General features: G+C 42.7%; 1 protein-coding gene across 1 annotated transcript; it reads left to right on the top strand.

The window, feature by feature from the left end:
* The first annotated feature begins 11099 nt into the window (after positions 1 to 11099).
* On the top strand, positions 11100 to 11778 carry LOC138370052 (period circadian protein-like). The gene is made up of 2 exons (XM_069333828.1): positions 11100 to 11132; positions 11380 to 11778. Exons 1-2 carry the CDS (start codon positions 11100 to 11102, stop codon positions 11776 to 11778), a joined length of 432 nt encoding a protein of 143 aa, XP_069189929.1.
* The last annotated feature ends 11686 nt before the right edge of the window (positions 11779 to 23464 follow it).

Genomic DNA, 23464 nt, shown 5'->3' with positions numbered 1-23464 from the left:
GTTTTCTCCTTGTCACTCTCGTTCTCTCCTTGTCTCCCACGTTCTCTCCTTGTCGCTCTCGTTCTCTCCTTGTCTCCCTCGTTTTTTCCTTGTCTCTCTCGTTCTCTCTTGACGAGCATAATCTCAAAGTAAAAAATATTAAAATTGATTTAGAGGAGCCAATTACTGCTCCACGAGAGCAACAAGCACCACGTGAGGTGGGAAATTTGAACCACTACATCGTCGAGATTTTAACGAGAGAGTTCAGTAAAGAATATTTTTTTATTATAAAACTTTCAGACATTGGTATACAAACATGATTGGTATACAAAACAAGTTTTACTCTGTTACTTAGCCCTGGAACACGATCCGCCAAGTCTTTTACAACCAGGTCCGTAAATAATGCTGGGCGAAAAGGGATAAATACTCAGCTTGATAATAGTCCAGGATGGACCGAAACGTCGTCGCTTTATTTTATTTTTATTTTATTTTTACATGAATAGCTTGGACATCAACTGTTCAGCTGCGCTCTTGTTACTAATCGTCTACACAGGGGTGAATATATTTAAGCATTGATGTCCAGGCCACTCTCTCCCTGCCCAGGGTTCGAACCTAGCCATCGCAAGTTGCGATACCACATCGCCAACACTCGTCACAGACACCATCCACACGCCACTTGCCTCTCCCACCGGTAGCTGCTTTCATTTTAATTTCCACATGAGAAGAACTGGGAAAATAATCCTTCAGTGGTCGGTACACAAGGTGGAGAATTGTGTGATGCCCCGCTGGGGGAGATGAGTGATGGGTTGGTGTTATCCATCTTGACCTCACTGGGAGAGGAGGTGGAAGAGCATCTTCCTCTTGATCCATTACTCCGGCGCCTCCGAGGATGCTGCCGTTTAACTTGTTCTTCACCCAGAGTGACATGATTATTTCTTATGTCAGATGGCTCATAAATCATTCCTGAAATTTTGTTATAAACGTTTCGTGGTGCTTTTTAAAAGTGTGTGCTTGTGTGTGTGTACTCACCTATTTGTACTCACCTATTTGTGCTTGCCGGGGTTGAGCTTTGACTCTTTGGTTCCGCGTCTCAACCGTCAATCAAGTGGTGTACAGATTCCTGAGCCTACTGGGTTCTGTCATAAATACATTTAAAACTGTGTATGGAGTCAGCCTCCACCACGTCACTGCCTAATGCATTCCACCCTTAACTACTCTGATACTGAAAACGTTCTTTCTAACATCCCTGTGGCTCATTTGGGTACTCAGTTTCCACCTCTGTCCCCTTGTTCACGTATCCCTAGTGTTGAATTCTTTGTCCTTGTCTACCCTGTCAATTTCCCTGAGGATTTTGTAGGTAGTGATCATGTCTCCCCTAACTCTTCTCTCTTCCAGTGTCGTAAGGTACATTTCCCGCAGACTTTCCTCGTAACTCATGCCTAATAGTTCTGGGACTAGTCTAGTGGCATACCTCTGAATTTTTTCCAGCTTCGTCTTGTGTTTGACAAGGTACGAAGGTACCTTGTCAAAGGTACGGCTCTATGCTGGGGCCGTATACTCCAGGATTGGTCTTACATATGTGATACACAAGATTCTGAAAGATTCCTTACACAGGTTCCTGAAGGCTGTTCTGATGTTCGCCAGCTTCGCATATGCCGCAGACGTAATTCTTTTTATGTGGGCCTCCTTAGACAGGTTTGGTGTGATATCAACTTCTAGATCTTTCTTTCTGTCCGTTTCATGAAGTACTTCATCTCCCATTCTTTATTCTGTGTCTGGCCTCCTATTTCCACCGCCTAGTTTCATTACTTTGCATTTATTCGGGGTTGAACTTTAGCAGCAATTTCTTGGACCATTCATTCAGTCTGTCTAGGTCATCTTGTAGCCTTCTACTATCATCCTCTGTTTCAATCCTCCTCATAATTTTTGCATCGTCGGCAAACATTGAGAGAAACGAGTCTATACCCTCGGGAGATCATTTACATATATCAGAAACAGTATAGGTCCAAGGACTGACCCCTGCGGGACTCCACTTGTGACGTCTCCCCCAATCTGAGACCTCACCCCTCACAGTGAATTGATGTCTTCTGTTGCTTAGGTACTCCCTTATCCAATGGAGGACTTTCCCTTTCACTGCAGCCTGCATCTCCAGCTTTCTCACTAGCCACTTGTGTGGTACTGTATCAAAGGCTTTCTGGCAATCCAAAAATATGCAGTCTGCCCACCCCTCTCTTCTTGCCTGATTTTTGTTGCCTGGTCGTAGAATTCAAATAACCCTGTAAGGCAGGACTTGACATCCATGAACCCATGTTGATGTTGTGTAACAAAGTTCTTTCGCTCCAGATGTTCCACTAGCTTTCTTCGCACACTCTTCTCCGTCAGCTTGCATGGTATGCAGGTTAGAGACACTGGCCTATAGTGTGTGTGTGCGTGCGTGCGTGCGTGCGCGCGCGCGTGTGTGTGTGTGTGTGTGTGTGTGTGTGTGTGTGTGTGTGTGTGTGTGTGTGTGTGTGTGTGTATGCACCTAGTTGTGCTTGCGGGGGTTGAGCTCTTGCTCTTTGGTCCCGCCTCTCAACTGTCAATCAAATGGTGTACAAGTTCCTGAGCCTAGTGGGCACTATCAAATCTTCACTTGAAGCTGTGAATGGAGTCAGCGTACACCACATCACTTCCTAAAGCAATCCATTTACCAACTACTCTGACACTAAAAAAGTCACTAGTCTCCAATAGTGCTTGTGCTCCTTTTGTTAAATAGTTTACTCTATCAATTCCTTTGAGAATCTTGTATGTGGTGATCATGTCCCTCCCTAACATTTCTGTCTTCCAGCGATGTGAGATTTAATTCCCGAAGTCTCTCCTCGTAGCTCGCATTCCTCAGTTCGGCTGCTAGTCTCGTGGCTAACCTTTGAACCTTGACTAGATTTGGACTGCATGCTGGAACTGCATATTACATGATTGGTCTGACATATGTATATACAAAGGTCTGAATGATTCCTTATACAAGTTTCTAAAGGCTTTTCTTATGTTTGCCAATCTGGCAAATGCCGCTGATGCTATCCTCTGGATATGGGCTTCAGGGGACAGGTCTGGCATGATATCAACCCCCAAGTCTTTCTATCTCTCACTGATTCTGGAAGAATGTTTTTTTCACAAATGATAACTTTCTCCTGCTCCTATACACCTATCTTCATTACATTACATTTGCTTGGGTTAAACTCTAACAACCATTTGTTCGACCATTCGATCTGGTTTTCTAGGTCTTCTTGAAGCCTCAAGCTGTCCTAGTTGTGTGTGTGTGTGTGGTTGGTTGGTTTAGATAAGCAACTGCGTGGCAGATTTTTGCATATATGGAAATGTTTCTATCAAATAACACACGGGCTGAAATACATTGATTCGAATTGCGGTCCAAAACGTTATTGCGCCACTCAATTTTGATGTACTTCAACCTTATCCACCAGATGTACTTCACCCTTATCCACCAGACGTACCTCACCCTTATCCACCAGATGTACCTCGCCCTTATCCACCAGATTTACCTCGCCCTTATCCACCAGATTTACCTCGCCCTTATCCACCAGATTTACCTCGCCCTTATCCACCAGATTTACCTCGCCCTTATCCACCAAATGTACCTCACCCTTATCCACCAGATGTACCTCACCCTTATCCACCAGATGTACCTCGCCCTTATCCACCAGATTTACCTCGCCCTTATCCACCAGATTTACCTCGCCCTTATACACCAAATGTACCTCACCCTTATCCACCAGATGTACCTCACCCTTATCCACCAGATGTACCTCGCCCTTATCCACCAGATGTACCTCGCCCTTATCCACCAGATGTACCTCGCCCTTATCCACCAGATGTACCTCGCCCTTATCCACCAGCTGTACCTCGCCCTTATCCACCAGATGTACCTCACCCTTATCCACCAGATGTACCTCACCCTTATCCACCAGATGTACCTCATCCTTATTCACCAGATGTACCTCACCCTTATCCACCAGATGTACCTCGCCCTTATCCACCAGATGTACCTCACCCTTATCCACCAGATGTACCTCACCCAGAAGCACGATTTGATTGTTGCCGCCGAAGGCGGCTAGTTTATTGTGCACCCCATACTCATCCTGTGAGCGGTAGCGCAAAAGCATTACAGAGGGCACAAAAGGTCTTTATCAGACCTCATCTTAGATTATTACATAAACAATTTCTTCAATCCTTCACACCTTATAGATACAATGTCAGCTAGTTACAGAGAAAGTGCTATTACAAGAGCTACATATTTACAGTAAGTCATCATACATTAATGGTAGGTCTTATCGTTAATACATAATAGTTTGGCCAATGGGGATATTACAGAGTCATAGGGGAGCTTCTGTTTATTATTAGTCCTCACAATACACTACTTGTTTCTGAATCTCATATGTCGTTCATCTACTGGAAGCAAAATGTGGGTACAGTGCAAGGATTTCAGGTAATTTATCCATGGTAATAAGATAGGTTGCCATATCATACAGAGTGAGCTTAGACTTATTTCTAAAAGGCTCAATTTTACAACAATCCAAGATATAGTGTTCGAGTGTGTGTCCCTGCCTATGTCCACACACTTTACACTTTACTTCATCTAGATCCCTATACAAGCCGAACTGCCAGAGATACTTGTAGCCAAGTCTTATACGAGCTGTGACAACATCTGTTAGTCTACTGACTTTGTTACTTGCCCCATACACATGTTTTACTTCACACATTTAATTGTGATGAACAATGGACCTACTAGTTCCAGTTTGCACTGTTCTACTTTCTTCAAACCCATCTAGGAGTTCTCGTCTAATGACACTTTTAAGGGACCTATTTGATAACTCAAGATTCCATTCAATACTGTCACGAGTTGTACCTCACCCTGAAGCACCAGTTTTACCTTACCCTTGAGCACCAGATGTACCTCACCCTTGAGCACCAGATGTACCTCACCCTTGAGCCCCAGATGTACCTCACCCTTGAGCCCCAGATGTACCTCACCCTTGAGCACCAGATGTACCTCACCCTTGAGCACCAGATGTACCTCACCCTTGAGCCCCAGATGTACCTCACCCTTGAGCCCCAGATGTACCTCACCCTTGAGCACCAGATGTACCTCACCCTTGAGCACCAGATGTACCTCACCCTTGAGCACCAGATGTACCTCACCCTTGAGCCCCAGATGTACCTCACCCTTGAGCCCCAGATGTACCTCACCCTTGAACACCAGATGTACCTCACCCTTGAGCACCAGATGTACCTCACCCTTGAGCACCAGATGTACCTCACCCTTGAGCACCAGATGTACCTCACCCTTGAGCACCAGATGTACCTCACCCTTGAGCACCAGATGTACCTCGCCCTTGAGGACCAGATGTTCCTCACCCTTGAGGACCAGATGTTCCTCACCCTTGAGCACCAGATGTACCTCGCCCTTGAGGACCAAATGTTCCCTACCACTATGTTAAAAACAAAACTGGGAATTGTCTGATTAATATGTCACGTTAATGTGATTTCTCTGTGTACTGAGTGTGTTAATATGTTCCTTTCCAGATTCCAATGGAACACTGTTTAAATGGGCGGTTTAATAGATCTTCTCTACTGTCTCTAATTTCGCGCTGCACTTTACTTGAATTTCTCAATATTATTACAAAAATATTCAGGAAAATAAAACTCTGTGTAGATAATATAGAGAAAAAGATCGCTCCTCCCAGCTATTAAAAAAAAATGAAACATTGTAAAAAATTCACAAAATATATATCATTAGTTGCAGCGTAATTAGATTTGTAATCTAGAACTGTCTATTTTGTGATTTTCTGTTTGCAGACATGCTGGAGTTGAGAGTTTTGGTTTTGAGAGCGCTTGCGTTGAGAACGCTTGAGTTGAGAACGCTGGTGTTGAGTGCGTTTGTGTTGAGAGCGCTGGTATTGTGAACGCTTGTGTTGAGAACGCTGGTGTTATAAAAGCAGGTGTTAGGAACGCTTGTGTTAAGAGCGCTGGTGTTAAGAACGATTGAGGTGGAAACTCTGGTGTTAAGAGCATTTGTGTTGTGAGCGCTTGCTTTCAGAACGCTAGTGATGAGAGCACTGGTGTTGCGAGCGCTTGTGTTAAGAGCTCTGGTGTAGAGAACTCATGTGTTGAGAACGATGGTGTTAAGAGCGCTGGTGGTGAGAACACTGGGGTTGAGAGAGCTGGTGTTGTGAGCGCTTGCATTGAGAACGCTGGTGTTGATAGCACTGGTGTAGAGAACACTGGTGTTGAGAACGCTGGTGTTGAGAACGCTGGTTTTCAGCGCGCTTGCGTTGAGAGCGCTGATGAAGAGAACACTGGTGTAGAGAACACTGGTGTTGAGAACGCTGGTGTTGAGTGTGATGGTTTTCAGCGCGCTTGCGTTGAGAGCGCTGGTGATCAGAACGCTTGAGTTGAGAGCGCTGGTTTTGAGAGCACTTGTATTGAGAACACTGGTGATGAGAACACTGGTATTGAGAGCGCTAGTGTTGAGAGTGCTGGTTGTGAGAACGCTTGTGTTGAGAGCACTGGTGTTGAGTACCCTGTTTTTGAGAACGCTGCTGTTCAAAGATCTTGTGTTCAGAATAATGGTGTTGAGAGTGCTGGAGTTGAGAGCGATGGTGTTGACAGCTCTGATGTTGAGAACGCTGGTGATGAGGACTCTGGTGTTGAGAATGCTGGTGTTCAGTGCGCTGGTGTTGAGAATACTGGTGTTGAGAACGCTGGTGCTCAGAACACTGGTGTTGAGAACGTTGGTGTTCAGAAAACTGATGTTGAGAGCCCTTGAGTTGATATAACTGATGTTGAGAGCGCTGTTGTTGAGAGCCCTTGAGTTGAGATAACTGATGTTGAGAGCGCTAGTATTGAGATTGCTTCAGTTGTGAACGCTGTTGAGAGCACTTGTGGTAAGAATTCCATGATTTGAGAGTGCTTGTGTTGATAGCGCTCGTGGAGAGAACACTGGTATTGAGGACGTTGGAGCTGAAAACAGTGGAGTTGAGAGTGCTGGTGTTGAGAGCGCTGGTGTTGAGAGCGCTGGTGTTGAGAGCGCTAGTGTTGAGAGCGCGGGTGTTGTGAGCGCGGGTGTTGTAAGCGCTGGAGTTAAGAGCGCTTAGTGAAGAGAACGCAGGTGTTGAGAGCACTGGTATTAGGAGCAGTTGTGTTTAGAACGCTGGTGTTGAGGGCGATGTTGTTGTGAGCGATGGTGTTGAGAACGCAGGTGATGAGATCGCTGGCGTTAAGAAAACTTTGGTTGAGAGCGCTTGTGGTGATAGCACTGCTGTTGATTAGACCAGTGTTAAGAACGCTGGTGTTGGGAGCTCTAGTGTTGCGAACCCTGGTGATGTGAACACTAGTGTTAAGAACGTTAGTGTTTAGTGGTGCTAGTGTTGAGAACACCATTAGTGAGAGTGCTGGTTTTGAGAGCGCTGGTGATGAGAACGCTGGTGTTGAGAGCGCTGGTATTAAGAGCAATTATGTTGAGAACGCTGGTGATGAGTTCACTGGTGTTGAGAGTGCAAGTTTTGAAAATTCTGCTGTTGAGGACGCTGATGTTGAAAGCGCCTGTGTTGAGAGCGCTGATGCAGAAAATTTTGTGTTTGAGAGCGATGGTGTTGAGAGCGCTGGTGGTGAGAACACTGGTTTTGAGAGCGCTTGTGTTGAAAACACTGGTGTTGAGTGCGCTGGTGTTGCGTACCCTGGTGTTGAGAACGCTGGTGTTGCGTACCCTGGTGTTGAGAACGCTGGTGTTCAAAGAGCTTGTGTTGAGAATACTGGTGCTGAGAGCGCTGGTGTTGAGAACGATGGTGTTGACAGCACTGTTGTTGAGAGCGCTGGTACTGACAGCGCTGGTGTTGAGAATTCTTGTTGAGAATGCTGGTGTTCAGAACACTGGTGTTGAGAGCGCTGGCGATGAGAGCGCTTGCGATGAGAGAGCTTGTTTTGAAAGCGCTGCTGTTGAGAGCGCTAGAATTGAGAACGCTTGAGTTGAGAACGCTTGAGTTGAGAACGCTGTTGAGAGCGCATGTGGTGAGAAATCTAGTTATGAGAGTGCTTGTGTTGATAGCGCTCGTGAAGAGAACACTGAGGTTGAGATCGCTGGTGTTGAGTACGCTTCTGTTAAGAGTGCTGGTGTTGAGAACGCTGGTTATGAGAACGCTGGTGTTGAGGGCAATGATCTTGTGAGCGATGGTGTTGAGAGCGCAAGTGCTGAGATCGCTGGTGTTGAGAACACTGGGGTTAAGAGCGCTTGTGCTGAGAGCGCTGGTGTTGAGAGCGCTGGTGTTGAGAGCAATTGTGTTGAGACCATTGGTGTTGAGAACACTGGGGTTGAGAGGTCTGGGGTTGAGAACACTGGTGTTGAGAGCGCTGGTGCTGAGTGTGATGGTTTTGAGAGCGCTGGTGCTGAGTGTGATGGTTTTGAGAGCGCTGGTGTTGAGAGCGCTGGTAATGAGAACGCTTGTGTTGAGAACGCTGGTGTTGAGTGCGCTGGTGTTAAGAGCGCTGGTGTTGAGAGCTCTTGCGTTGAGAGAGCTGGTGTTAAGAGAGCTGGAGTTGAGAGCGCTTGTGTTGACAACACTGGTGTTGAGACTGCTGGTGTTGAGAACGCTGGTCTTGAAAACAGGGGTGTTGAGATCACTGGTGTAGAGAACGCTGCTGTTGAGAATGCTGGTATTCAGAGCCCTGGTGTTCAGAGCGCTGGTGTTGGAAGCGCTAATATCGAGAACGCTGGTGTTGAGAGCGTATTTGATGAGAGCGTTGGTGTGGAAATCATGTATTGAGAACGCTTGTGTTGAAACCGGTGGTGTTGAGTACCCTGATTTGAGAACGCTGGTGTTCAGAGCGCTTGTGTCGAGAATACTGGTGTTGAGAGTGCTGGTGTTGAGAACGATGGAGTTGAGAGCGCTGTTGTTGAGAGCGCAGGAGTTGACAGTGCTGGTGTTGACAGCGCAGGTGTTGAGAACGCTGGTGTTGAGAACTCTGGTGTTGAGAATGCTGGTGTTCAGTGCGCTGGTGTTGACAATATTGGTGTTGAGAACGCTGATGAACAGAAGTCTGGTGTAGAGAACGCTGGTGAACAGAAGTCTGGTGTAGAGAACTCTGGTGTTGAGAACACTAGTAATAAGATCACTTGTGTTGAAACGCTGGTGTTGAGAGCGTTGGTGTTGATATCCCTGTTGTTGAGAACACTGATGTTAAGATCGCAGGTGTTGAGAACGCTGGTTTTGAGAACAGTTATGTTGGGAGCACTGGAGTTGAGAACGTTGGTGTGGAGAACGCTTGTATTGATAGCGCTGGTGCTGAGAGCGCTTGCGTTGAGAGAGCTGGTGATGAGAGCGCTGGTGTTGAGAACGCTGGTGTTGAGAGCGCGGGTCATGAGAGCGCTGGAGTAGAGAACGCTGGAGATGAGAATGACTGGTGCATTTGAGTTGAAATCGCTGGTGTTGAGATCGCGGGTGTTGAGAGCGCTGGAGTTGAGAGCGCTGGTGATGAGAACACTGGTGTTGCGAGTACTGGTGTTGATAAATCTTGTGTTAAGAGAGCTAGAAGTGTGAGCGCTTGCATTAGGAGCGCTTTTGTTGAGAGCGATGGTGTTAAGAGCCCTGGTATAGAGAAGTCTGGTGTAGAGAACGCTGAAATTGAGCGCGTTGGTGTTGAGAGCGCTGGTGTTCAGAGCGATGGTGCTGAGAACACTGATGTTGAGAGCGCTTGTGTTGATAGCACTGGTGTTCAGAACACCAGTGTTGAGAACGCTGGTGTTGAGAGCACTGGTGTTGAGCGCACTGGAGTTGAGAGTGCTTGAGTTGAGAGAGCTGTTGTTGAGAGCGCTGGTTTTGAGAACACTTGAGAAGAGAAAGCTGGTGTAGAGAACTCTGGAGTTGAGAGCATTGGTGTTGAGGACGCTGGTGTTGAGAACACTGGTGTTCAAAGCGCTGGTTTTGAGAACGCTGATGTTGAGAACAGTGGTGTGGAGAGCACTTGTGTTGAGAACGCTAGTGTTTAGAACACTGGTGTTGAGAGTGCTGGTGTTGAGCGAGCTGGTGTGTTGAGTGTTGGTGTTGATAACGCTGTTGAGAGCACTTGTGCTGATAACTCTAGTGTTGAGAGTACTTGTGTTGATAGCGCTGGTGTAGAGAACACTGGTGTTGAGAACGCTGGTGTTGAGAGCTCTGGTTTTGAGAACACGGATGCAGCGCGAACTGGTGTTGAGAATGCTGGTATTGATCAATGAGAGCGTTGGTGTCCAGAGCGATGGTGTGTAGAACACTGGTGTTCAAATAGCTGGTTTTGAGAACGCTGGGGGTTGCGAAAAGTGGTGGTGAGGACACTGGTGTTGTGAATGCTGGTGTTGAGAGCTCTAGTGTTGATAGCGCAGATGTTGGGAGAGCTGGTGTTGTGAGTGCTGGTGTTGAGCACGCTGTTGTTGGGAACGCTGTTGAGAGCGCTGGTGTTAAGATCGCTGTTATTGAGAACACGAGTTGAGAGCGCTTGTGTTGATAGCACTGGTGTTGAAAACCCCTTTTTTGACAACCCTGGTGTTGAGAGCACAGGTGTTGAGAACGCTGGTGTTAAGAGCACTAGTTTTGAGAACATTAGTGTAGAGAGAGCTGGTGTTGAGAATACTAGTGTTGAGAGAGCTTGTATTGATAGCACTGATGTTGTGAACATTAGTGTTGAGTACACTGATGTTGAGAGCAATAAGGTTGAAAACGATGGTGTTGTGAGCGCTGTTGCTTAGAACATGCTGGTGTTGAGAGCGCTTGAGTTGAAAGAGATATTGTTGAGAGCGCTTGAGTTGAAAGAGCTATTGTTGAGAGCGCTGGTGTTGAGAACACTGGTGTTGAGAGCATTGGTGTTGAGGGTGCTGGTGTTGAGAACACTGGTGTTCAAAACGCTGGTTTTAAGAACGCTGGTGTTTTAGAACGCTAGTGTTTAGAGCGCTGTTGTGTACAGGGCTGGGGTTGAGAACGCGGGTGTTGAGAACGCTGTTGAGAGTACTTGTGTTGATTGCGCTGGTGTAGAGAACACTGTTGTTGAGGACGCTGGTGTTCAAAACGTCGTTGTTGATAAAACTCCTCCTCATAGCGATGGTGTTGAGAACGCTGATCTTGACAACTCCGGTATTGAAAACACTGGTGTTGAGAGCGCTTTTGTTGAGAACTCTGGTGTTGAGCTCACTTGCGTTGAGATAGCTGGTGTTGAGAGCGCTGGTGTTGAGAGCCCTGTTGTTAACAGCGCTTGTGTTTAGATCGGCGTTGAGAACTCTAGCGTTGATAGTGCTTGTGTTGAGAGCCTGGGTGATGAGAACGCATGTGATGTGAATGCTGGTGTTGAGAACGCTGATATTGAGAGCACTTGTTTGGTTAGAACGATTATATTGAGAACACTGGTTTTGAGAGGGCTTGTGTTTTGAACGCTGGTGTTAAGAGCGATTGTGTTGTGAGCGTTTGCATTAAGAGCGCTGTTGTTGAGAGAGCTGGTGTTAAGAGCCTTGGTATAGAGAAATCTGGTGTTGAGAACGCTAGTGTTGAGAGCGCTGGATTTGAGTGCGCTAGTGTTGATAACACTGGTTTTGAGAACGCCAGTGTTGAGAACTCTGGTGTTGAGAGCACTGGATTTGAGTGCGCTAGTGTTGATAGCACTGATGTTGAGAACGCCAGTGTTGAGAACGCTGGTGTTGAGAGCACTAGATTTGAGTGCACTAGGGTTGATAGCACTGGTGTTGAGAACACTGGTGTTGAGAGCACTGGTGTTGAGAGTGCTTGAGATGAGAGAGCCGTTGTTGAAAGAACTGGTGTTAAGAACCCCTGATGTTGAGAACGCTAGCATTGAGAGCTCTGGTCTTGAGAACACTTGTGTAGAGAAAGCTGGTGTTGAGAAAGTTGGTGTTGAGAGCATTGGTGTTGAGGGCGCTGGTGTTAAAAGCGCTGGTTTTGAGAACACTAATGTTGAGAACACTGATGTTGAGAGCACAGGTGTTGTGAACGCTTATGTTGAGAGCGCTTGTGTTGATAACGCTGGTGTTGAGTACATTGGTGTTAACGCTGGTGTTAAGTACATTGGTTTTGAGAACGCTGGTGTAGAGAACGTTGGTGTTGAGCAACCCGTCCTCTTAAAAATAACGTAACTTTTCGTTCGTATTCGCGCTATGGCCAAATTTGGACGTAATTTGTAATGAAATCGACTCACAAAAGTGACTACTGCTCCGTTTTCTGTTTGATTCGTCCGACTTACTCGGCAAGCTTAGAAAAGGATTCTTTCCATTAACGTTTTTCATATCATTTTGAAACTTTTTGAGAAATTTCTTGCCCACCTAACCTATTAGAGGACCCTTAACTTACTGTTGTTGAAAAAAAATTCCCAGATTTATATTAATTTTTTTTTTCATTTTCAAATTACGTCCATATTCGGTCAAACGGGCAAACGGCCAAAAGCGACATTCTTTTAAAGAGGACAGGTTGTTCACGCTGGTGTAGAGAACACTTGTGTTGAGAACGATGATTTGGAGAGCGCTTGTTTTGAGAACACTCGTGTTGAGAGCGCTGGTGTTTAAAGCGCCGGTTTTGAGAATACTGGAGTAGTGAGGTTGATTACTAGAACCACGCGCGACACCTGTGAGTCGCGCGTGGTTTTAAAGGTGTCCGTAGACACACCTGTCTCATGTTAGGGCGTGGGAACCATCTCAAAGGGTGACATTAATGCCGCCGCCCGCACAGCTCTAGTCCTCAGGTAGAATAATATGTAGGACTAGATCCGTGTGTGTCATCTGGGACATGTGTGCCAGTGGGCACACATGTCCCAGGTGAGGGGTTGGGAAACCATCTCTAGTGTTGAGAGTGGTGGCCCCGCCCACCTGCCTGCACGGTGCTAGTCCTCAGGTTGAATAATGAGACGAGTTGAGTTTAGAAAGGATAAGGAGAGTAAGTGTAGCAGTAAATGTGTGTTGTATATGTGCAGGTGTGTAAAATGAAAATGTATGTGCTGCTTCCGTTAAGCTGCATATGTAGATACATAGGTAAATAATAATAGTATGTAGGATGGAGATGTGTATGTTGAGCGAGGAGAGAGCACCCCCACCATGAGACCACAGGCCTAGGAGATCGGATATATTAAGGTGTACGGTCACCTCTGTAGTGGAGTATATCAACAACAGATTGAGTGTGGTTTCTCACACAAAGAGGGGACACAGAACTTAAACATTATGTCTCAGCCTAATATCACTGTTACGGCCACAATGGGACGTAACTGGGTTCTTTTGAGGTGGTACGAAAGTTCATATATCCGGCCCCAAGTTAGTAGAGGCTTTCAAGAGGTGAAGTCAGTAATGCAAGTAAAATAAAAAGGGGAGGTACATTAAATACACAAGTTCGTCACTTTAACCATATATAATTATTCTTCCCATCACCATATATATATAAGTCTTAAACGGAAAATATTACTACACTATTTACATCATCGTCTCTCAGAAGACACTGAACACTCGGCGAAGCTCACTCCGTGTAGTCTTGTACCTGGGTTTCCTTATCCGTGGCACTACCCTCAGCAGGCACCAGGAAACAACGATGCGTTTACCCTGGCCACAGGCCAGCCAAATCACAATTCCACTGGGTGCCTCGTCGTGAAGGCTCACAACCACAGTCCAGCCTGTTGCTGGCAGGTACCAATCAGCCTCACGCTGTTAGGCCACTTCACGAGCGAATACTAGGGTTGCGAGCCCTAGGCAGGAGCTTCGTGTAACTCGCTAGTTACTCTCCTCTGTCGGCATCCACAGTCGGTTGTCTCTTCCACCAGCCAGCCCCGGGTACGGCGAATCCCGTCACTGCCACTCCTCAGGCAGACAGTTGAACACTCTACAGTTCTCGTCCGGCGGTGGCTCACTGCATCTGTAAAGCAGACTGGTGTAGAGACCCTTGGGTGCCTTAGGTAGACTGACTCTCCGTACATCACAGCAGCCCTACTTTGACTCTGTGAATACAGACACGTCATCAGTACTCTGGGACACTACATGGGACCACTAGGAAACATCACTTACTGGCTGACATAGACGTACACCCTGTCGCTCAATAGATGGCGCTGCTTTTCTAAGCGTCACCTCACCAGAGGTCAGCACCAGCTACCTCACGAGCCAACTAGGACAAGAATCCAGCGCCTATTGCCGGTATATTCCCGTCATCACTAGATGGCGTTGTCCATGTTGTGGGGTTTTTCGGGATGCGGACTCAGAGATGGCGTTGACGTCACTGCTCCGTGTTCCGACGGTGGACCTGGGTTCAGTAACAATCACATTATGGCTGAAGAAGTAAACACTCACCAGTCCAGGATGTCGCTTATCACCCATAATCGTTTTAAAAGTCAACATCGAAATCATGAATGATGATCACCCTGAGAGGGTCGCAACGTTACTGCTGTTTACGTTAAAGGCTTCGCCTATTACTACCAGGGGTGCTCCCGGGCGCTCCCCTCTCTGCCCCCTCCCACACACCTGTCAGTCAGTCATTAATCACTTGACAATTCCCCACACTCAGTTCCTCCGTTCACCATAAACACGAGGTTAGTTCACCGTGAGTCTTCATTCACTACACACCAAACCACACTTCATCATGGAAAGACAAACTCTTAACAGCCTGTATGAAGTGTGACATTCTTTATATACCTTCACCAAATCAGCGTTGTCATCTAGAATGTGAAAGATGTGCAAAGATGTATATATATCATTGTCATCTAGAATGTGAAGATGTATATATATATATACAAATATATATATATATTTATATATATATATATATATATATATATATATATATATAAATATATATATATATATATATATATATATATATATATATATATATATATATATATATATATATATATATATATATATATATATTTCTTTTTCAATTGCAGTTTACAAATCAGTATTGAGTCCTTACTGTGCACCAGCGCTCAAGGTCCTTCAAGATGACCATCGTCGAATGAAGTATCTCACAAATGTACACTCAATATACTTCTGTTATATGTATTACATTTTAATCAAACACTTGCAAGCATTCTCATAACAATAACATTGTTCCATTTTTACGCCACACTCCCTACCGCAATCGCCAGAGACGTGAGTCAGGTACCAACACAGTTCTCCCTACCATTCCCTCCTCCCCAGTATTCTCGTCCTACCAACCATTCTCACTGCCCCGTCCTCTCGTCCTCCCAACTATTCCCCTCTTCCCCCATCCTCTCATCCTACCCACCATCCCCCCCTTCCCCATTTCAATGTCCTCCCCACCATCCCCCACTCCACGGTCCTTTCGTCCTCCTAACCATTCCCCACTCCACCGTCCCCTTGTCCTCCCCACCATCTCCTACTCCCCATCCCATTGTCCACCCTACCACCCCCCCCCCCACCCTGTCCCATCGTCCTCCCCACACCATCCCCCACTCCACTGTTTGCTTGTCCTCCTCACCATTCTCCATTCCCCTGTCCCTTCGTCCCCATCATCCTCAACACTCCCATCCCCTCGTCCTCCCCAAAATTACCCCCTCCCCTGTTCCTTCGTCCTCCCCCACTATCCTCCACTCCCATCCCTCTTCCTCCTCACCATTCCCCACTCCCTCGTCTGATGCATTCCCCAATGATCTGATGTTCCCATCAGAAAATTGGGAACATTAAATGATCTTATGTTCCCATCACTGAAATATAAGAAAAACAGTTAAAAAACAAAACGAATAAAATAAAAAAAATAAAAAAATAAACTATACTCACGAAATGAAGTTCATGGCAAACAACACAGCTGAAATCCAACACAATGTCACACAAAATAATTAAATCAAAATGAAAATAAATCAAAACCTATGAAAATTCAATTTATCAATGATATCGGAAACATTGAAATGGAATCATTACATATTTAGTATAGTGTATATTTCTCCTATGTGCAACAGATGGCACTGTTTTTCTTCAAAGAAAAGCATGTTTTACCTGTCACAGGTGTGGCATCTATACTTAAGTCACAAAATGAAGAGTATGATAAACACCACAGCTCAATTCCAATGCAATGGCACATGAAATAATTATATCAAAATAAAAATAAATCGAAATCTATGAAAACTATATTGATCAGAGCATTTGGGAACATTGAAGTGTAATCTTAACATATTTAGTATAGCTTCGTGTTGCTCTTACATGCTTCAGATGGTGCTGTTTAGTAAAAAAGAATGTTTTTACCTGTCACAGGTGTGGCATCTTATACTTATACTTACGAAATAAACGGTATGGTAAACAACACAGCTCAATTCCAACACAATATCACACAAAATAATTAAATCAAAATGAAAATAAATCAAAATCTATGAAAATTCAATTTATCAGTGCATTCAGAAAATGGAATCTTTACATATATAGTATATTGTGTGTTACTATTACGTTCAACAGATGTTGCTGTTTTTCAAAAAAACTATGTTTTTACCTGTCACAGATGTGGCATATATATAGTAGGTATATAATACATGCATGTATTCAAATGGAACAGTGTGTCAAAATTTTAAAGCAATTGGTGAAGAACTCTAAGAGATTACAGTGTTTGTTGCTCATACATCCAACAGATCGCACTGTTTTAAAAAAAAAAAAACATATTTTTTTCCTGTCACAGTTGAGGCATGCTTATAGTAGGTATATAAAAACACGCACCTGTACGAATGCAACGTTGTGTCAAAATTTCAAAGCAATCGGTGAAAAACACAGATGAAACATGGAAAAACAGTTTTTCCAAAAAAGCATGTTTTCCCCAGTCACAGACGTAACATTTATATAATATGTATATAAAAACCCGCTCGGATGCAAATGGGACGTTGTGTTAAAATTTCAAAACCATCGGTGAAGAACTTTCGGATATTAGCGATTTTGAACAAACGAACATTTAAATTTTTATTTACATAGATAACAATCCCTGCATCTTTCCAAAATCGATTGTTTAATCAGCTAGAATTAGATGCTGAGGAGGTCTTATGGAATGTGTCTACAAAAATTACTCCTCCCCTCATCTCATAATATTATTAAGTGTAATAATCCTGAGGCCTATATACGTGTAGGGTTTACGTACGAGAATGAGAGTGGGGAGACTTATTTGTATTCAAATTATTTATTATTATCCGATGTTTTAGCTGGAACTATAAAATAAATAATTAAGAGGATATAGAATATAACTAGAAATAGCCACCATATTTTCAAATAACGCTAAACTGAGATTTTTTTAGGAAAGGCATTTAGAACAATTTTCTCCTAAATACGGAATATTTTTTATTAAGTATGATTCTTCCTACAATCCAAATAAGTTCATTGCTGTGATTAGTGAGGAGAATATTAGCTCACCAAAGGAACATAGAAACGTTTGTAGAGTTTCATTATCGTTTGGGACTGCTCTCGGGAAATGTACTAGGTGTAGTTCCAGAAAGTGAATGACATATTTGCAAATAGACGGAATGCCTGGAGTGTAGTTGTCACGTGCCTATTCCCACCAATGCCTAAAGGAAGGGTTGATATTCTATGCGTTTATTGTGATAAGATCTCTTTTTTTTAGATATATACAAGAGTTGTTACATTCTTGTACTAGCCACTAGTACACATAGCGTTTCGGGCAGGTCCCTGGAATACGATCCCCCTCCGCGAAGAATCGCCTTTACAAGCAGGTACTCATTTTACTGTTAAGTTAAACAGAGACTACAGTTAAGGATTTGCGCCCAGTAAATCCTCCCCGGCCAGGATACGAACCCATGACAAAGTGCTCGCGGAACGCCAGGCGAGTGTCTTACCACTACACCACGGAGACTGGTAAATATCTTCTACTAGATATGGGAATCAGTCTGTAAATATTTTTTGGATGTAATCTCTCTAAATGGAAGTGATAACAGTAGCAATAAAAAACTATATGTCTGACTTAACTCTAATATGATAGACAGAGTTAGTATCACTATTAGGGATCAAGATGGTAACCCGATACATTTTGATGAACGTGGGTGTAAAATAGCAGTCTTACGTGTACGTCCCTGTAGCTAAGAGGTATTTAATACTAACACATTTCGCCCACTCCTCACTCGACAGAAATGAGCGGTGAAATGCGTGACAACTTTATCCCCCCCCCCCTTCTGTTGACGAATTATTCATTCTGTTAACCCCTCCTAGAGGAGGAGGCATTGATTATATACGGATTTTCAACAGGCAGTAGACGTTATATACGTGGAGGGGGAATAATATCCATTTTAAGCGGGATAGCGCGACGAGCGGACCCCCCTTTATAATGAGGACATTAGCACCAGCCGCGCTCAGCTTGGGGCAGAACGTGCTACATGACATCAATAATGACAAACAAACTTTCAAACAGTCTCTATGAAATGCGAAGTTGAAACATTGAAAGGAGTAGGGAAGCAAATAATTGGAGGAAGAGTGCAGAAGAATAAAACAATAAAACAAAAAACAAATAAATAGTAAACATCCAACATCTTACTAAAGCGTAATATAATGATGTGTTGTCATAAATTCTTCTCACTCAGCTAGCGTTGTCTAAAGTGCGAAACATGGCTGGATATAATGCTCTGGGCCTCCTAGGTCCCATTAGAACATTATACTGCCTGCTGTTAGTGTGGCTTTTCTTATACTACTTTCTCCCCGATTGGTAGAATTAACAATTGCAAGCATACAAACGGTGGATGTATTACCTGTGAATTCTGGTATCAATAATAAGTTTACAGACACCTATTTGGAATTCGTCATAAAGGAAGTGAATGGTCAGCTGCTGGACTTATCATCTATTGCTTTGGAGTTGTTTATTGATCTAACTGAAGAAGACGGAATAACGCAATTAGGAGATGCTAAAAACATCTCATTAGTGAACGGATTGTTGCAAACTCTATTCAAATCCCCTATTGTGTATTTAAACGAAACAGTGGTAGAAACCAGCTCCTTATTCTCATTTTGGTCGTACAAAAGCTGTTATCTTCGATTTCAGGGTATAAGGCTACGTGCTATGATAAACCGTCTCAGTTTTTTAATCGTGTTGATCCTAGCAAAATTGAAGCTGGCTATTTTACTAATGCGTCAGCTGGAGAGAAGCAGCAGGAGACAGATATGAAAGCGAGCGGTGTAATATACCTGCTTCAAACTAATGTTGGATGTAACATCGGTTAGTGAATACGTTTTTGAAAATGTAGACATTAGAGTGCGCCTTGAACTACAACCACATTAATGGCTTGTACTCAGTGATAATGAACAAGCGAATCTATATAATAAGAATGGAAATTGTTTGTTTGTTCAGAATCGCTAATCTCCGAAAGTCCTTCACCGATTGTTATGAAATCTTCACACAACGTTCTATTCACATCCGAGCGTTTTTTTTATATACATACTATATACATGTCACGTCTGTGACTGGAAAGAAACACGCTATTTTTTTTAAAACTGTGTTTTCATGTGTTTTTCATATGAGAGATATCTTCGTTACCTCTCTACCAATTGCTTTAAAATTTTGACACAACAGTTGCATTCGAATAGGCGCATATTTTTATATGCCTACTATATACATACTTTCGCCCATGAATGACTAAGTATGGAGACAAAATTTTAGTAGTTAATATCACTAATGATGAAGTATGACATCAAAAATTGAAATAAAAATTGGCCTGCTTTCGGCTTGGCTGCAGGAGGGGCGCGCCACGGTTTTGGACATTATATGCATATACTCCTTTAGGAGATTTAATTGCAAATACATTGATACCAAAATGAAGGACCTAGGATGGGAATTGAGGTAACAAAGTGGAAAAGAGTAAACATATTTTATTGCTCTTGATGAGCGCTCATGGGGGCAATGTGCTGTCACTTTCTCTGTGTGCTGTGGGTGGTACGCCATACTTTTGGACTATATATATGCATATTACTCCTGTAGGGAAATTCTATTGTGAATACAATAATACAAAAATGAAAGACCTAGGACGAGAATTGAGGATGACCAAAGTGAAAAGAGTAGTATACAATTCATTGCTCTTTAGCGCTTCCAGGTAACACGCTCTCACTTTCTCTGTTTTGTGCGGGTGGTTAGCCGGACTTTCGTACTTCATATGCATTTAATTCGGGTAGAGAATTCTATTGCGAAAACAGTTGAAACCAAACTGGAAAATCTAGGACGAGAACTAAGGTGACGAAATTGAAAAGAGTTTACACTTTTCAGTATTACTTCAAGCTCCCGGTGAATGCCTAAAACCACTAGGCAAGGTGAAGTGCTCGACCTCCCAAAAGCTGCAAAGTGATATTATTAATCCTGTGACAGGGGAAAAAAACTTGCATTTTTTGAAAAACAGTGCCATCTGTTGGACTGTAAGAGCAACACACGTTGTAATCTCCGAAAGTTCTTCACTGATTGTTTTGAAATTTTGACATCAACGTTTCAATTCGAATACGCACATGTTTTTATATATCTACTATATAGATGCCACACCTGTGACAGATAAATACATGTTTTTCTGAAAAACAGCGCCATCTGTTGCACATAATAGCTACACACACACTATACTATAAATGTTATGATTCCATTTCAATGTTTCTGATTGCATTGATAAATTGAGTTTTCATAGATTTTTATTTATTTTCATTTTGATTTAATTATTTTGTGTGACATTGCATTGGAATTGAGCTGTGTTGTTTACCATACTGTTCATTTCGTAATGTATAAGTGTAGATGCTACACCTGTCACAAGTAAAAACATTCTTTTTTTTAAGAAACAGCACCATCTGTTGCACGTAAGAACAAGACAAACTATACTAAATATGTTATGATTCCATTTCAATGTTTCCTATTTCATTGATAAATTGAATTTTCATAGATTTCGATTTATTTTAATTTTGATTTAATTATTTTCTGTGACATTGCATTACAATTAAGCTGTGTTGATTACCATACCGTTCATTTCATGAGTATAGTTTATTTTCCTATTTTGACATCGTTTTACGTTTAATATTTATAACTTTTTCTTAAATTTCAGTGATGGGAACATCAGATCATCTGATATTCCTAATTTTCTGATGGGAGCATCAGATCACTTGGGAATGCATCGGATAAGGAAATGGGGAACGAGTGAGGGGGGAATCGTAGGGAGGACGAGGGGACAGGGGAGAGGGAGGTGGTGGGGAGGATGAGGGAATGGTGGAGCGGAGAATGGTTAGGAGGATGATGGGACGGTGGACTGGGGTATGGCGGGGAGGACAAAGCTACAGCGTAATGGTGGGGAAGACGAGGGGACGGGGAAAGGGGGGAATGGTGGGGAGGACATGAAGACAGGGGAAGGTTGCTGTGGCTCTGTAATGCACATGCGTTGTTGAGCCACAGCAATGCGTGGCCGGGTACAGCTAGTTTTATATATAATTTCAAGTCTACACTTCTATGGGTCGATTGGGTATTGCCCTATCCTGCAGGATTAATAGACATTAATAAGGCTATGCTGCAGAGCAACTCTCCTATTACGTATACTTTTAATAAAACTTTATATATAACTTACAAATTGGGTACTGGTCAGTGCTCAATAACATTATACCAACCATGGGGTACTGTGATACAAGAACATTTATATATAATCATCCGTGATATGGAGGCTGTGTCCAGAGTGTATAATCGCAACCCGCTTTATTTGGAAAACTGTGAGCTTAGTAAGGTATTAATATCGCAGAATAGCACTAATATTGTCAATATTGGGTGTGACTTCCCTCATAACTGGGCCAAGTTGTACTACACAGCATTACAAGCCTCAGGCTTTAATAAAGTCAATATATTGTCTTATGATAAATATGTGAATGGTGGAACCATACACATAATTAAGTTATACATATTAAATGTAAAGCGATGTCAAAATAACAAAATAAACTATACTCATGAATTGAACGGTATGGTAACCAACACAGCTTAATTCCAATACAATGTCACACAAAATAATTAAATCAAAATGAAAATAAATCGAAATCTATGAAAATTCAATTTATCAATGAAATTGGAAAGATTAAAATTGAATCATAACATATTTAGTATAGTGTGTCTTGTTCTTACGTGCAACAGATGGTGCTATTTCTTAAAAAAAGAATGTATTTACTTGTGACAGGTGTAGCATCTACACTTATACTTTCAAAATGAACAGTATGGTAAACAACACAGCTCAATTCCCATGCAATGGCACACAAAATAATTAAATCAAAATTAAAATAAATAAAAATCTATGAAAACTCAATTTATCAATGCAATCGGAAACATTGAAATGGAATCATAACATTTATAGTATAGTGTGTGTGTAGCTATTATGTGCAACAGATGGCGCTGTTTTTAAAAAAAAACATGTATTTATCTGTCACAGGTGTGGCATCTATATAGTAGATATATAAAAACATGTGCGTATTCGAATTGAACTTTGAGTCAAAATTTCAAAACAATCAGTGAAGAACTTTCGGAGATTACAACGTGTGTAATTTACAACCTGAGGATATAGATGACACCATCTCGATTGAATAGAGTGGTAATCTACGGATAGCTTTGGAATTTAAACGCGGTGTAGCTAGAAATAAAGTCATACTAGTTTACGGAGCTACAACAGGGGTGATCAGCCTTAACGCAGATCAGAGAGTTATTTGCGATTTGCGAGGATAAAAATTATTATGAATTGTTTGGAAATAAATGAGGTTATTAGAAGTAATTTAGGTGCTAAGGTGAACTATCTAGGATGTTTCCTAGATAATGACGTAAGGAAAATAGTGAAAATATATATATAAAAAAAACTGTGGTGTTCATAATCAACACTCTGGAGTCTGTTTCCCGTAATAAAATTGGACATTGGATAACATTCTATGTTGATGTTAATAAGGATGGAGATAGAACCAACATAGTTATTCTAGAGAGCTACGCTAATCCCGCAATAGGAACATATTCAAGATATTTTGAAGAGTTTATGTCCTACTTCCAGAATTATAACTTATATATTATAAAGAAAAGGATTCAATCCCTGAACAGTTACTTTTGTGGGAATTATGTTGTTTATTTCGCATACTATTTTTCCAGACTAACCTTAGATGCAACCTTCCCTCACTTTGATGGAGCATTTAAGTATGGCCGATTTTGCAAGAACGATGCAAAAGTGTTGAAATTTACCTATTCTCGGATGAAAATGCTGTTGTGTAAGCAAACAGTCTGCTTAAACGATCTTGAAAACTGTGAAAAGTTGTGTGACGAAGTCTGGTAGGATATTTGCACGGTGAGTAATACTTTATGATTCATAGAGTCACTAGAAAGTTCAAATTTAATGTGTATAGGAAGCCTACCAACGTGGGGTCGTATGTTCATTTCTATTCGAATCATCATAATAAAGTTAAACAGGCAGTATTTTCAGGAACGTTTCTACGAGCTTTGAGGGTATGCAGCACTGAGTTTTTTGA

The sequence above is a fragment of the Procambarus clarkii genome, chromosome 30 (genome assembly GCF_040958095.1).
Source record: "Procambarus clarkii isolate CNS0578487 chromosome 30, FALCON_Pclarkii_2.0, whole genome shotgun sequence".
NCBI classification, from domain to species: domain Eukaryota; kingdom Metazoa; phylum Arthropoda; class Malacostraca; order Decapoda; family Cambaridae; genus Procambarus; species Procambarus clarkii.
This window is presented reverse-complemented; position numbering and strand designations above follow the sequence as displayed.

Coding starts and splice junctions, on each gene's coding strand:
- LOC138370052 (XM_069333828.1), top strand. CDS start 11,100: ATGGTGTTGAGAACGCTGATCTTGACAACTCCG. Junction 11,133..11,379: donor CGCTGATCTTGACAACTCCG/GTATTGAAAACA, acceptor TTGTTTGGTTAG/AACGATTATATTGAGAACAC.